The sequence below is a fragment of the Tyto alba genome, unplaced genomic scaffold (genome assembly GCF_018691265.1).
Source record: "Tyto alba isolate M040663 unplaced genomic scaffold, T.alba_DEE_v4.0 Super-Scaffold_27, whole genome shotgun sequence".
NCBI lineage: Eukaryota > Metazoa > Chordata > Aves > Strigiformes > Tytonidae > Tyto > Tyto alba.
Genome location: NW_024881301.1, coordinates 23,058,917 through 23,075,471, shown reverse-complemented (window position 1 = coordinate 23,075,471; position 16,555 = coordinate 23,058,917). Strand labels below are relative to the sequence as shown.

Below are 16,555 nucleotides of genomic sequence, written 5' to 3'. Positions count from 1 at the left end.
AAGATTTCTATGAATGAGGAAGAGAATCCATCATAGTGACTTAAACTGAATACTAGAAAAATCTATCTCAACAACCAGATCTAAATTTTGGAAAAGAACCAGGCCTTTGTTTAAAGAATTTAACTAAGTTGAACTGTCTATATGCTTCATTATACTAACCTGCAATGGTCACCAAAAAGGGAATAAGTGACTGATGAATATTCTCTATCTCCTAATACCTAATTCTTTGCAAAGTGATTTTCATACTTGCAATCAATATGGTGAGGTCACTCCATGCCTTCTAATTGGCCATTGATCTTTATAAATACAATTGTCCTACACTGAGTATTGCAGAGTAGCTACTGAAAGGACACCTAGTGGTAAGTAGATGAGTATGTCTAGAAACCACTGGGACTGTTGCAAGTGTGTAATTATAACTGTCATGGGAATTGCTGAACTATTATGGGTTGAATCTGCAACGTCATATATGAACTTATGTGTCAAATAGCACTATTCACGTTTTTTTAAAAAAGGCAAACAGCATTCTTACAAGCACTTGGAATTTAAGCTTGACTTCCTTAAAACACACAAAACAGTCTTAAACAAAAGATGTATATGTCTATGTGTCATAGATGGTAAATGTTAATGTCCTGAATCTCCACTGCATCAATTTTAGGAATATTGGCTAGCTGAGTAGAACTCATTACACATATGTTTTTCTTGATATTCAAGACAAATTTCAGCTTTATCATCATTGTTCCTTGGGTCTTCCATTGTGTCACTCTAAAATATCCCAAGTAATTCCTTCCCTTCTCGTCTGTCTCTCCTATGAAGACAAACAGCCAAAGCATATAAATTGTACACATTTGAGCTAAATTTACTCTTTTTTTTTTTTTTCTGTTTTCGTCCATCCAACTTTATAGTCATTTCTTGCCTGTGTTTATTCCAAACCCCTTAATATGTACTAATGCCCTTGTGACCAGAAGATGCCCACAACAGAAAGCTGTATTCCAGATGTAGTCATGCTGGTCTCACACAGAGAGGGATTATAACCTTCCTGTGTAGTGACATGCTGCCTCTGGGCAAACAGACTAAAATCCACACTTGGCTTTCTTGTTTATGTCAACATATCATATTACAAGCATAGAACAATTTGCTGACCACTGCCCCTCTTCAATTGTTGTTTTTATGTTCTCTTTTCCAGGTTTCTCTTTTCTATTGAACACCAGTTGCTTTGGATCAATTTTCCTGAGTGAATTAGTACAGATTTGCTAGGTCATTTTTTCCAGGCACATTTTTTTTTAATCCAATTTTATAACATCTCTGTATGCCACTGGTCTGTTCTCTATCCTCACAGTGTTTATAACAGCTCCCAACTTAGTACCATCCTTTGATTTAAAAAGCCACAAACAAGCCATTTCTGCTCTTCTATCCTCTTTCATCACAACAAAGATCAAAACACTGGAATGGATATTTTTTGTTTGCTTTTTTAGGTGACTTCCTACCAAAGTTTTTATTTTTAAAAAATCAGATTCTGCCTTATTTCTCCACAACTACAAGGAAGTAGATCATGACGTCCATGAAGGAGGCTGCAGCTCCTGCTCTTACCCAAACATTAGCACCTATTCCTTGGCCAGTTTTGTTTCCATGGCTCACCTCTCCTTCACTCCACCCTTCTGAAGCTCCAGTCTGCTCTCTTGTCTTAAAATGGCATGTAGTTTCCTTCCTTTACTATAAACAATGCTTTCTGTAACCTTAGTTTCATGATGTAAACATTTAAAAATAAGAATGAAGGGAACACAAACTATGTGTTCAATTAGGTAATTTAGGGATTAAATTAAATGAAATCTCTCAAAACATGGAACATTTCAGAGTAATGAAGTCTGGCTTTACTTGCTTTCCTTTTATCCCATCCCTTTAAAAAATAAGACAATAGATTTTAGGAACTCCAGTAGAAGAGTAGTAAAGGCAGCTAAAGACAGCTTATTGTTTGTGAATCCAAGAGAAGTGAAAGTAAAGCCTAGAGGAAGGGGCCATGACCCTCAGGTATGTGTTCAAAGGGAAAGAGAGGCATTCTGTAAACTTCAGGATGCTGGAGGCTAGGCAACCAGCTGCCACAGTTGACATGGGGTTCTCCCTCTATCAGTAATATCATCACCTGTAATCTGATGTCAACTTGTAAAATGCCCTGCAGTCTGGCAAAGCCTCTTCAAACTGGCATTTCTTTTATACTAAAATATATTTTAAAAGCAAGAAACCAACCAACAGATATTATTCTCCAGTCAAAACCAAAAAAAAACCATAGGGCTCCTTTGTATATGTGCTTAATAAGGAATAGTAACAGAAAGGAGTAGTAAAGGAAAAATAATGTCCCTAAAAAATATTTCTGTTTATCTCTGAAGTCCACCTACAAATTTTGGTCACTTATACTCCTTCACATAGGCTTCTTTTTTTCTTCTTTTTTTTTTAAAACAACCTTAAAGAGGATTTTTGTTGTTAAATCCTTACTCTGGATTTTGCTCTTATGAACTCTTCAGCAACAGAAGAAACTAAAACTGTCTGCAAATTTGGAAAAATTCTTATTATGCACATCTGAACATGCACATTTGGCTTTCATTGTGTGGTGTGCCAGACAGCTACAAAAACAAAGTGTAGCCCAGTACAGCTTTAGTCAACACTTTAAACTTTGGATCTCACTTATCCAGAAAGAAAGTGATCTGTTTGGTCCTTCAAGCAAGCCCATTTCCTCTTGGCATAGAGCAAACGCAGGTGATATGGTAGCTGCTTGACTTTCACATCATATTTAAAGAGCCATCGCAACCATGCACGGTAAGAGCTTCAAAAAGGGAGTTCAAAGTATCTACAGGTATTACATCTGTCCCAAGCCTCTTTGCCAGTTCAAGGATTTTACAGTCACGTCTTCCCATTTTCTAAAGCCCGCTGAGGAAGGGTGGGGGTTATCCCATTATTTGGTAAAAGCCACACAAACAGCATAGGAGGAAATGAACAAAATGTCCAGCTCAACATCCCATGCACAAAATAAGTTCAATAATATTTTCTTTTTTCGTAAACTTTACTCAGGTTTAGTACAAGGAAGCAATAAATTAGAGGGAGACTTTTAATGGGGTATTGATATCTTAAAGAGACCTACCTTGAAAGAAACTTTTGACTCGGAGATAGCTGACACTAAGGCGGAGGATGGAAAGTTTGTCCAGCTTCGATATGATGTCAGGTGGAAAAGGCAGCAGGCTGGCCAGATGGTCCAGTTCTGCATTCAGACGGTCCCTGTGTCTCTTTGAAGGATTTGATTTTTCATTCCCGACTGCAGGCCTTCTGTGGTGGAGAACACATTTTCGATTACCTGTTTTACCTCCAGATAGTACAGCCAGAGACTAAGATGTCTGCAATTAGTTGATAACAGGTGTATTTAACCTAGTTTCTATGAAAACCTTTAACGTTTCTGTTCCCTGCCAAAAAGAGATTTACCTTCCTGTGTTTACCATAGTACAAAGACATGGACATTGGTTTCTCTTTTCTCATCTGCCCAGTGAAAAACAGATTAAGAACTGGTATCTCTTTCTCAGGACCCTCTCACCTTAGGGAAGTGGGTATTATCTTCATGTTCTAGTCAATACCAGGAAAAACAAGTTCTCATCTATGCTGTACAAATGAGGGTCAGAACAGCTGAAGAGAATTACTGTGACTAATGCATGAACCCATTCAATACCCACTGTATTCATTCAAAGCATCTTAGTTCCCTCCATTTAATGACTCAAAGTTAACCTGTGGGTCAGGAGATAACTAAGAAAAGAGCCTGTCTTTAGACATGATTTTAAAAAGTATGGGAAGCAAAGTGAAGAGATGTTCTTTCCTCAAAAAACCTGTGAACATTCTCACGTTTACCTTCCTACATCTGTAATAACAAAGGTAAGAATTTGGCTTCTCTCTTAAGAACATTGATATTCCTCACAAAACATAAAGACTAATGTTAGTCAGATTTCTAAGCCAAGTACTCCTAGTCCATCCCCATTTCACGTCCCTCTCATGCAGTGGACAGGACCAGATACCTCAGAAAAGCTATGGTGAAAATGCATTAAGATGAAATACATCACAAATGAGGAAGCTCAGTTTTGGGGGTCTCCGCTGATACTTTTCTCACAGAACATGTAAGATGCTCTTCTCAAGAGGGAGAAAAGGAAAAGCTGGTGCACTTGCACGCAGTCATGGGAAGCTGATTTCCAGCATGACAGTGAGGGGTGGTCAGTGCTGAAGCACTCGTCAGTTAAGCAAGATGACCTGAGTGGTAAGTTTGAGAAGGTGGTTATCTCCAGCAGCCAGCCATCGCTGGACCCGGCAGCAAAGTGCATTATCCGGGAATGAGTCACAGCCCACTGGAGCCATAAAACTACACGGATCCATGATCCCAGAGGGAGTGCAGCAGCCCAGTGCTATAGCTGAGATAGCATCTCTGAAGGGACTTAGTGCTATGTCTGCTGGTCCTCCATTTGCTCCCGTAATGCTCATGTTCAAGTCCTTACTGTAGCACATTGCCACATACCTCCTGAGGCACCTTCTCCAGAGTAAGAGACACTGAGAGCAAAATCAAGGAGGAAAAGATGGAAAAATACTCAAGAATGAGAAATGATAGGCCAGGAAAACAGGGATGTGCTAACAGTTTCCACTTTCACCACCACTGAAGGCAGGGATCATAGCCTTATGTAGCTTAGATGGCTCTCCAGTGGAGCATCAGACTACAGCTAATTATTTGCAGCACTTTACTACTGTATTTCTGTGCTCTACAAATTTACTTTATTTTTCAATCATAATTTTAATTTTGAGCATTAGTATTTCACAAGGTGGTTAAAGTGTTAAATCACAACATTTGTATGTTCCCCTCTGGAAGTGCAACCTTAATTTGTCATAGTAATTGTGATTAAAAATATAATATTGTGCTTAGGAATTAAAAAAAAAAATATCAAAGTTTTGTACGTGTGATTGCTGCTAACTGAAAATCTCTTAAACAAAATTATGTATCAAAAATTCATTGCTACTTTTGAAAGCCCTCACTTCATTTTAACAGGACAACACTGATGGACAGAATGAATGAAAAAATGTTTGAGGTAGGTGTCAGTGAAAACGTACAATTCCTGCTCTTTCATTCAAAATTACCAAAACTAGTATGTAGCTCTTCAATAACACAATGAGTTGCTTTCAGACATGGGGAAAGTTTTGTTGATTGGGATGAATAAATAAATTTCCTCTATGAGAGAGAGCAAATATGCAGCAAATAATGCAGTCAACAAAGAACAAATACTGTTTTTTACTTTTCCAGGGTTAACTGTTTTTCAAAAAAGAGTGCACGTACTGGGCACTAATTTTTCTGGAGTAAACTCTGAAGCTCAGCCATCCTCCCTATGACACAAAAGGATGTCTGACCTGTGGAGAGCAATAATTTTGTGGGAATATAGCCTCTAGTTTAGTAGCAGCTAAAGAACATAAGCTTTTACTAATTGCTCTTTACATCTGACAAACCAGCTGAAGCAAGGAAGCAATTTAGGACAGCAAAAAAATAATTCCAATAAGGAAAATTAAACTGATGAGTTCAAGGGATAAAAATTGTCAAGACCAACATGGAATAGAAATAGAAATTGTTCAAGCCTATTTACCGCATAAAATAGTGACTGCTCTGTACCAGAAAGGTATAGTTTGAGGCAGTTATGTGGACTGCATTTGTACTGAGCGTAAGGAACAGTTTTCTGGAGATTGCAGGGAATGGTGTAAAAAAGACTACAGCAGAAAGCTCAAGACAGTCTTCCTGAAACCTCAAGGAAATGATTCAGTAAGGGAGTGAATCCAAACAAACAGGGGTTTGATGTAAATGGTAATTAGGTGCCAAGTGGATGCAATTTAAAACAATGCAAGTTCCATGGAAAAGCTAGTTTAGCTATCCATAAACAGAAAAGGGCAGGCAGGAAAATTCTTCAAAGAGCTCTTCTGGGGCAAATGGAAATTCTAGCCCTTATTTTGAGCTGAAAGTAGAAGGTGCTTGTTGTGTTTGTGTTAAAACAGGGATTCTAAAAACTGTGTAAATCAGGTCTAAATAGGCCCATAACATTCACTCTATGATACCTCTTTTCCTCTGCTTTTCATACAACACTACTACAATGAAGTAGCACATGTAATTAAAACAATAAATTTCCCTCTTTGCTTTGTTAAAGCCTTCAAATTCTGCTCTGCAGTAACAAGCACTTGTACCTGTGCTAGGGAATCACCAGTCCCTCTTTGGTAGGAACTGAGTGTGAGAGCGGGTGCAGAGAATATTTTCTCATTCAGTGGTACATAAGGCATTGAGCTATTTGCGCCTTAATGATTCAGTGCGCCGTGACACACAGACCGCCACTAGTGTAAACCAGTTTGGTGAGCTTGCCGAGGAATTTCCTGCAGCTACAGCTCTGTCTGCTGTTCCCTACCCTCTGAGGGAGCCCTACCCTGTTAACGAAAAGTTCACTCCGAATAACTTTTTAAAGTATGCCGAAGTGTTAAACTAGCAGATGATTTAAACTGAGAAAAATTTAATCATTTACTATGACGACAAGCTTTTGTCAAAAAGGGAAAAGGAGAAGAGAGACCAAGAGATGCAACAGATAGGCTAAGCATGAAGTAACAGCAAGATGATTGTCATGCATGTACTGACCAGCACCCACAGCCACTGAGCTGTGCTTGGGCACTGCATGGGTATCCTGGCAGGGCTGAGCTCCAGCGCCAGCTGTGTATGTACAGAAATTCACCATCTCCTACGAGTGAAAAGGACCGACTGAGAGAAAGCTGTATGAAGCAAAGAGGGCCCTTTCCCATCTTCTACCTCTTCAGCATCTTCACAGTAAGGAAAGGCAAAAGCAGAACTAATGGTGAAGAAGACATCACACTGGCAGGGCAGATGAGAGGTGGGATAGTGTGATACCAAGAAAGAGGAAGGGCTATGCCACAGAAGGCCTTAAAATGAGAACTAGGAAGCAGGAGAGAGCTGCACCTCCTGAGGTCTCTGTTTACCCTGCCACTGGTATGGTTCTGGCTGAAGTGAGCAGTTTGGAGCAGTTATAGATACACTTGGAGCTAGGGCAGCTGTAGCTTGCCTTTAAAGAGCTGTAAAACATTACAATAAATGTTTTGTGGAGGGAGAGAGTTTTACAAGATGCCAGTGTTTGGGACAAAGAAGTGGCTGAAGCTCTCAAATGGTAACTGTCCTGAAGCACTGCCGTAGCATTTCTAGTGTAAGTATTAATTTCAGACAGTGATGTTAGTTTGAGGTTAAAAACATGATCTTTTTAGTTTTCAGATGCTTGAATTACCAGTAAAATGTTAGATTTCCACAGGAAACATACACTTGGTAGAAAATGTTTCCTTTAGTTAAAACTTTGGTTCTCTGGCTGAAAAGCATCTCTGATGGAAAAATTTCAATCAGTCCGAGCTCCAGGTGTTTGAACTGAGTCCATAAAAGCCAAAATTCTTTAGCACAGACCACATCTAATGGGGCTTGTTTGGAAGTTTTCTGGAACAAATGAGCAGCTAGGGGGTTTTATTTGTTTGCATGTATAAAAGTAGAACTTGAACCTGATGTATTGTCAGAAGAATGACAGCCTAATGAAGATAGTCTCTCCTAGTTCTGCGTAGAGAAGACTGAAACATATTAACTCCTGGTAAAACAAATTTTTCACATGTTCTTCCACAGTCTTGTGGGTCTCTGCATTCTCCCATGGAGCTTCTTCACACATTTTCACCACTGTTCTGTAAAACTACATCAGAATAGAATTTCTGTGCCTGAAAAACCATGTACATCATGAGCAATATCATTCTGTGATATCCTGGATTAAAAGGCAGCTGCAGGACCACCACCTGGCTTGACAGCCTGATCACAAACAGCTGATGGAGAGGCAGAGAACTGGCCTCCTGGGATGCACTGAGTATGGGTAGATACAAACATCCCAGTTGTTCTGCAGAGGGGAAAGCTGCACCTCTCCTTTAAATCCTGACCTTCAAAAGGACCATTCCATGAATCCCTACAGAAATCCAAGCAACCTGCTCAGAATGGCACCTGAACTCACTTTCTCCTTCGTGAAGAGAAAGTTAAATTATAGAGGCTATTAATGTTAAACAGAGACGAATCATCACTGGGACTGGCCAAAGAATTCCCATCAACTTTTCTTCCTCGGAAAAATTACATTTTTCAACTGAACAAATGCCCCTCCCAGAACTGGTGGCAGCATCTGTCATGATTCATTATCAGAATGGCAGGGAAAAAGGTAGAACAAGGCCATGGAGGAGAATGTGCTATGCTATCAAACAAGAGAAAAAATCTGTAACAGAAATGGTACAACATGGATCAAAATCATGGTTAAATATACTGTTCAATTAATAGGCTTTGCCTACCCTTCAAAACTGAAGATAAATTATTTGAGGTAGCATAACAGTAAGGATACCTCGGAGTCCTGAAACATCAGAAGAGCTGTTGGACTGAAGAACATAGACTGTGAAAGGAGCTCTGTCAGCCAGTTGGTCTTGAGCATTCAGAGCCTCTTTAGATGAGAGCTAGGAAGTTTTTGAGTGAGGGAATGAGCACAGGAAAGGCTTACCAGAGACCAAGCCCACAAGCAGATAAGGTTTGAGGAAGAGACCAGTGCTGCTAGAAACTGAGAAATCATCCTCAATAAGCGATAAGTAACTAACCACATAATATAGAGGGCTGTCTCCACTGCAGGAGCTCAGTCTTCTAATAATTCAAATTATTCCCTTTGTTTTAACCCAAACCAAGTTTCTTAATTGAAATTGTCTGTGTCCTGGCTGGATAAGCTCGTGCTCAGGTACCTATACTTCAATCTCATAGCAAAGCTATTTTCAAGGTAGCGTTACTTGCAATGGCTCCTAAGGTGGAAACTTGGTTCCAACAAAGTAAGTGAGAATTTGCTTCTGATTCTATTGAAGCCAGAACTTCAAAAAAGGCTAATGAGCACATTTCCATCCTTTGTTAGTAGGCAGTTTTCTTAACCATTGCGTTGATCTAGAAATCATCTTTGAAAGAAGTTCTAGCTAGCATATACACACTAGACATGAAGCTTAATGTTTCCCAAAGCAGCTGCAACTCTCCCTTCTTTCTCACAAAAGTTATGATCCATAAACAGTTCTGCACAGAGATAATTTCATGTACTGGATTGGTTCCATACCTCATGCAGTTATAAAGTTAAATATCCACATCCACACTTGAACAGTAGTGCGGAAATGTTACACGTGTTTTGGATTTAACACTCAAGTTTTGCAGGAAGAATCATTTTCTTATGTCATTATCTTTGACTATTGAAATTGTCACCTATGATGCATTTTACAGTAAGAGAAATAATTTTTTAAGTGGGAACAAGTGGTTCATGTGCAAATACTTTCCAAAATCCAAACAAAATCAACAGATTTCACTCAAACATTCAGAGAATCTCCCCTTTGACTTTAGACCAATATATACAATTTTAAGCCAAGTGAGTTGGTTTTAGAAGTTCTGAACAACTGAAAATAGGGGAATGTCTTTTAGTTACCTTCTCATCCTTAAATTGTCTGTGAAGGCCACCAGTGCTAGTTCATAATTCTAACACAGTAAAAAATGTATGTTTCATAGCCATATAATCAAGTGTAACACAGGAGATGTGGGATGATTATATTAAAAAGTTTCATTTCACAGCGTGGTTTATGGCATCTGGAAATCATTTTACATTTGAGTGATAGCAACCTTTTTTCCCTCCCATTTCAAGCATCTTGTAGTGACAACTTCCCATTGCTTTTTTCTTTTTTCTGCTCTGCCTTCACACATACAATTCCTCTCTCCCATTTTTCTCCTAATGAAAGTGATCCCATAGTAAATAGTGGTTTGAAAATGATGTGTTCTCTATGCAGAAAGTGAGTCACCAGCCTCCTTTTTCAGTTGGCTGAACTGACCCACTTTCCAGGCTCACACATGTTGGACTTAGCGATGCCCCAAGCAAGGCTAAGCCAAGGAAGGGGGAAGGGGGGAGCGCAATGCCAGTGCACTGGTGCCACTCAACACACAGCTTCTCAAAGCGCTCCTTGAACAGGCAGCAGGGAACACAGAAGCAGGGAAGTGGCAGCAACCACCCACACCCCCCCCAGCCCATTGCCCAGCTGACATTTAGTCCACCAGTATCTTCTGCCTATAAAAACATGCTGTCCCTCTCCACTCCTCATGGCCATGTACTCTGAAGCACGCTGGTACATGCCACAACCACCACTGGCCTCCTCCTGGGACACCTAGAGATGGGTCACGATGGTTGGAGCCCGGCTCATCATCTTTTCTGGAACCAGTCTTAACAATGAAGAGCCTGGCTCCCAACCAGGGGTTTCTTGCTGCAGAGAAAGAGATTAAGTCTCTCCTGTGTCAGCGGACCATGGGAGGAAGGGATTTCTTCTTCTAACTCATTTCTAGCACGTACATTTGGAGGGAGATGACTCCTGATGGATATGATACTTAACTGTTTCTGAATGGGTTTCCTCCTTTTCCTCCCAGCATATAGGCATTCCCCCGGAGGAATCATTGTTTTGATGCTGAAAAACAAAAGGAATAGGTTTTTTAGTTTAGAGTTTTCTGTGTTTCATACCGCTGTACAAAATGACAACACCGAGAAAGTTCAACCAAGGAAAATGTTTGTTCCTTGAGTGTGGCATTCAACAACACTAAAAAACACACTGGCATTAGTTGAGATAGAAGCTTAAGGCTTATTCCAATTTCCTACCTTAATATTATTAGAATATTGATATTTATATTCAATTTTCATTTTTTCAAATTAAGCATACTATACATGGTATAAAAATGGGTATAAAATACATCCTGTTTACTCAATATCCAAAATTAATTTTTTTCCTTCTAGGCTCATTTTTAAATTCAGCTAAACAAATAAGAATGAATAATCCTACACATTATCTTCTGCAGGGAGGATTTCACAGCTTTTTAAATACACAGGAATATTGTCTTCCATTACTGACACTGTGATAAGTAGAATGCAATTATTCAAATCACCATTTTTCCAGGTCCTCACATCTTCATTTTTAAAGACTGAAAGTATATCTGTTGGCAGTTCAAGAAGTGACATACAGTATTATGGTAAGCACTAGTACCCAACAGAGTGATGATGAAGGTGACAATTTTCAGACAAAAATTTGCCTTATTATTGCTCTGTTTGAGCACGTTAGCCTTAGAGACATTGTAAACTCTGAAACAAGTCTTTACATTCAGTCTGTTTAAATCTTCTGCAGATGAGCTGAATATCGACGTCTCTTGATTTTCTGTCTGAAAGAGTATTTTAGTCTTGCTGTGTGCTGTTCAACAGTGGATGCACTCTGCCTGAGAGGTTACTGTATCTCAAGAGTATTTGCTGCTTTGTGAAAGATGTAAAATTAAGGTAATTTCTATGTCACTGAATCAACTCCCATGCTAGTGAATATATCTATGTCATATAATGCAAATCATAAACCTACTCAACCTAAAACTGTTTAGAGGACCTTGCTTTTCATTGAAAGACAGCTTTCTGATAACTAGAAACCTTTTGCTTTCCAGCTTAAATCTGTTCATGGTCATTTTATGCCCATTTGTTCTTCTGCCAACATTGTCTTTCAGTTTAAATAGCTCTTCCTCCTCCATTGTGTTTACTCATTGGTGTATTTTTAAATAACAGTCATATCTTCAGTCAGCCTTCATTTTTCTATTCTAGGATAACCCAAACTCTTTTATTCCCTCTTATGTTACAAATTACTAATTCTTCCTATCATCTTAGGAGCCTTTATTTTCTCATTTCAGTCAATCTGTCTAAAACATTGTGACCATAATCATGCACAGTATATTAAGTAAAACCTAAAAGTATTTCATCCATGCATATATATACATATTTTTTGATAAGCCACTAATTCTTTATGGGAATTCTCCCACTTGATATTTTTGTGACTGCATTTTCCTTTTTCATAGCCATTCTCAAATTCACAGTCAACCTGTGGTCACCTAATAAGCACAGTTCTCTGTCTTCATGTGTAACTTCCAAAAAATAAAGGAACAGTTTATGGAGGAAATCTAGCTTTTAGTTCTGAAGTACCTATCCATCCCTTTCATACAATTCATTTTCAGTTCATTTTTGTTATGTGAGAATTGTATCCTTTTCTGTATTGATGGCGCAAGCAACTAAGTTTATTAGTACACTTCTGGGTTTGCATGAAATTTCTTAGTAAAAATATGATTGTTTCCACACTGATAGTTGAGGAACTCTGGTTGTAGTTTCCCTCATGGTTAGTCATTTTCCTTTCAGCATGTGCTGTTGACCCAGTTCCTTCCCTCAACCCTTTAAATTCTTTACTAGTCTATCAGCAGCACAGCATCCTTTGCTAAATTGAGATAGATTAGGTCTACCATATTTCCCTCCTCTGGAAAATCGGTTATTGTATCAACAGAAAACTATGAGGTTACTTTGTCAAAATCATCTAAATATACATTCCATTTTTACTCCATTACACAACTAACCACAGCCGTTAATGGTTCTTTCCTTGAGAATTCATTCTAAAATGTTGCATAGTATAGAGATCAAACAAATAGGCCAGTAGTTGCCTTCTCTCAATTGTAACCAGTGATGGAAACACCAGTCATTCTCCAGTTGGTGCAGCGTCAGGTATAGAGTTCTTCCAGAAATAAACACAACTGTTTTTTTCACTATTACTGGGTCGATTTCATGCGACATCAGATAGGTGAACTGCCTGGCCGAAGTCTATAAGGGATATGATACAGTGCGATAAATACAGCTCCAGGTTACAAAAGTTTGTTTATCCCACAGCCTTTGCTTAGATAAAGCCTTCTTGCCACTTTCAAAGACCTGGTTAGGTTAGTCTAGTCTACAAGCTCATTTTTTCCAATAGACTGCCAGTTTTTAAGATTTCATAGAACTTGGTGGGTTTTCTACTCCAGTGGAAAGCTGAAATGGCATGAAGATGACAAAAGAATTGCTGTAGTTTCTTGTGAGATCTTTCATTAAAAGATATTTTCTTTATATTTGTGGTGCGTTGACCCTGGATGGATGACAGGTACCCACCAAAGCCGCTCCATCATTCCCCCTCCTCAGTTGGACAAGGAAGAGAAAATATAGTGGAAGGTTTGTGGGTTGAGATAAGGACAGGGAGATCATTCACCAGTTATCGTCACAGGCAAAACATTCTCGACTTGGGGAAATTAGTTTAATTTATTACCAATCAGATCAGAGTAGGATAATGAGAAATCAAACCAAATCTTAAAAATACCTTCCCCTCCACCCCTCCCTTCTTCCCAGGCTTAACTTTACTCCCTATCTTCTCTATCTCCTCCCCACTGAACAGCACAGGGGCATGGGGAAGACGGGTTTCATTCAGTTCATCACACATTTTCTCTGCCGTTCATTCCTCCTCAGGGGGAGGACTCCTCACACTCTTGCCTTGCTCAAGCATGGGGTCCCTCCCACAGGAGACAGTCCTCCACAAACTTCTCCAACGTGAGCCTTTCCCAGTGGCTGCAGCTCTTCACAAACTGCTCCAGCGTGGGTCCCTTCCACGGGGTGCAGTCCCTCAGGAACAGACTGCTCCAGGGTGGGTCCCCCACGGGGTCACAAGTCCTGCCAGCAAACCTGCTCCAGCGTGGGCTCCTCTCTCCATGGGCCCACAGGCCCTGCCAGGAGCCCGCTCCAGCACAGGCCTCCCATGGGGTCACAGCCTCCTTCGGGCATCCACCTGCTCTGGCGTGGGGTCCCCCACGGGCTGTGGGTGGATATCTGCTCCACCATGGACCTCCACAGGCTGTGGGTGGATATCTGCTCCACCATGGACCTCCACGGGCTGTGGGTGGGTATCTGCTCCACCATGGACCTCCACGGGCTGTGGGTGGATATCTGCTCCACCATGGACCTGCAGGGGCACAGCCTGCCTCGCCGTGGTCTTCACCACGGGCTGCAGGGGAATCTCTGCTCCGGTGCCTGGAGCACCTCCTCCCCTTCTTCTCCCTGACCTTGGTGTCTGCAGAGGTGTTTGTCTCACGTATTCTCACTCCTCTCTCTGCTGCTGCTGTTGCACAGTGACTTTTCCTCCCTTCTTAAATACATTATCCCAGAGGCACTGCCCCTGTCGCTGATGGGCTCGGCCTTGGCCAGCGGTGGGTCCATCTTGGAGCCGGCTGGCACCGGGTCTGTCAGACATGGGGGAAGGTTCTAGCAACTTCTCACAGGAGTCCTCCCATAGCCCCCCCGCTACCAAAACCTTGTCACGCAAACCCAATACAATACTGTAATACTTTTGTGTTCTGAGTCCTTCCCGTCCATAATATGAATCTATGACTCATAGTTCATGTTTCAAAACAGTGTCACATGCTAGACTTCCCTTCTCTTGCCTTCATGAGCAAAATTACAAGGAGAAAGACTTGGACAGCATAATTTAACTAAAAACTGAAAGTTAAAAGTTTCCCAAGAGGACCACTTTATTTTAAATCCCATTCTGGTTCAGTTGATGAATATGTGACAGCAAACAGCAATAAATAACAAGACCTCAGTATTCAAACAACTGAAAACCAGGAAATAAACAACAAACAATATGAGCTAGAATTTATGAAGTGTAAAATGCTGGTTAAGAAAGATAAAGGCCCAAAGGAAAATTCACAAGTTGAAGCTCTAAAGAGGAAAGATATCATGCTTTTTAGAAGAATATTATGAACAAAAGAAGTCTAAAACATGTGTACAGTGGTTATTAGGTGGAGATGGCTGTATGTTAGAACTGCATAAAAGGTAAGAGTGTTCAACAGATTTATTTCTAGTCTCTGAAAAGAAGGAGAATCATGCTCTTGCATCAAATAAGAATAAACCATGCACTCTTCAGGCTTTCTACAGGAACTTTCTACAGAATTGGGACAAGGGGTTACCACAGCAACATGGTATGAAGCACTGTCTCAGCAATTGAACACCAACATCCTAGATATGTGTACAGCCAAGAGGTGCTTCTGCTACTACCACTAATACCAATAGTGACATGCAGATAAAATGAGTTTTAGAGTGAACGTACAGGAATAAAGACGAAGTCAGAAGACTCATGGCTAATAGTCCTAGAAATACAGTTGAAAACAGCACTTGAAGTTGTTGAGCTGCACAGAACCACAGACCAAGAAAACACTTCTTGTAAAAACTTCAGAAGAGCATATATTCGTGGTCCTGCCTGGACCCTTCCCTCTTCTGATGGACTATGAGCTCTGCTCTCCACCACTGGGACAGAAGAGCCCATCTCCACCGCTGTAGGAGGCTGGGGGCTCCTTCCCCTACCAACCCACCAACCTCATGTGTGAATGAGAAGCAGGAGGAAGTTGGGGGGATGGCACTCAGCTGTTCAGACTAACTGTGCTCTTTCCTTTCTCTTTCTCTTTCTCTCTGTAAAACTTGAGAGTCCTCACATGTTCTCCCTCTGTTTGAGGGAGGACGAAGACAAACTCAAAGCAGCAACCTTCCACCCCTCCAGCAGGAGGAGAGGGGGCTTGCAAGCTTGAGGAGCTTCAGGAAGAGGAGGGCTGGGACTGAAAGGAGCAGAATTGCTGGGGAAGGGCAGATGTGGGCCACGATCATTCACTTTCTTATGTCAGATGCTTTTAATCACTGCTGACATTAAGTCATAATGAATCTCTGAACATTGGAGAAATCCAAAGGACTGAAAGACAGCTGCTATATGACAGTCTTCAGAGAAGGGAAACATACTGATCCAGCTAACCACCGGCTGGCAAGACTGACATCCATCCCAAGCAAAATACCAGAAGAGTTGATAAGAGACAAATGACGTCACTTAGAAGAATTCTATGGAATATCATGCTCCTTAGAGTAAAACTAGCTTACTGAGAATTTATCAGCACTGGCTGATAAAGGAATCCACTTGTATTAGTAAATCATTTAACTTACCAGCACAACATTCTTATTTTCAAAAACCACAACGAGGTAATATAGTTCACAGTTTCTGTAAGTAAAGAATTTGTCAAGTGACGGATCAAAAAAGAAAAAGAAAAAAAAAAAACAAATCAAAATGAGCAATCATAGAGAAATCACTGATAAATAGAAAGACTTTTATAAAGATCTTACAGGCATCAAGGTTCAATACAAAGCTACTGGTGACAACACTTGTAAAGTTATAAAATTTAGAAGAGTGATAAATAATGCTGAAGACATAGTGAAATAGAGCAATCTGGAGTGTCCACTAGGCTGTTTCTGTCTATCCACAATGCATTTTAATACAGCCAAATGCAAACGCTCGCATCTCAGGATAGGGATCACAAGTCATTACTACTGAATAGGGACTGCATCCTGAAATGCCAGTGATTCTTGAAAGCAATTAGAGATCAAAGGGAAAAATTAATACAATCCATACCGTGAGCTCCCAAGGAGGAGCTGCTAAAAAGGCAGCTAATGCCGTTGCTGACCTAAGTGAAGTTATTTTACCTCTGTTTACAGATATAATGAGACTGATGCTGGAACAGTGTGTACAGTTTCCATGTAAG

At 40.3% G+C, this 16,555-nt stretch overlaps 1 protein-coding gene across 1 annotated transcript in view; it reads right to left on the bottom strand.

Annotated features, from left to right (window-relative positions):
* Positions 1–16,555, bottom strand: part of AHRR (aryl-hydrocarbon receptor repressor) — an 85,967-nt gene that overhangs the window by 56,887 nt on the left and 12,525 nt on the right. Inside the window, exons 2-3 of the mRNA XM_033004345.2 lie at positions 10,507–10,578; positions 3,131–3,312 (exon numbers count right to left, since the gene is read on the bottom strand). Coding sequence (XP_032860236.2) covers positions 3,131–3,312; positions 10,507–10,568 — 244 coding nt within the window. The 5' untranslated portion in view covers positions 10,569–10,578. The remainder of the gene's footprint in view (positions 1–3,130; positions 3,313–10,506; positions 10,579–16,555) is intronic.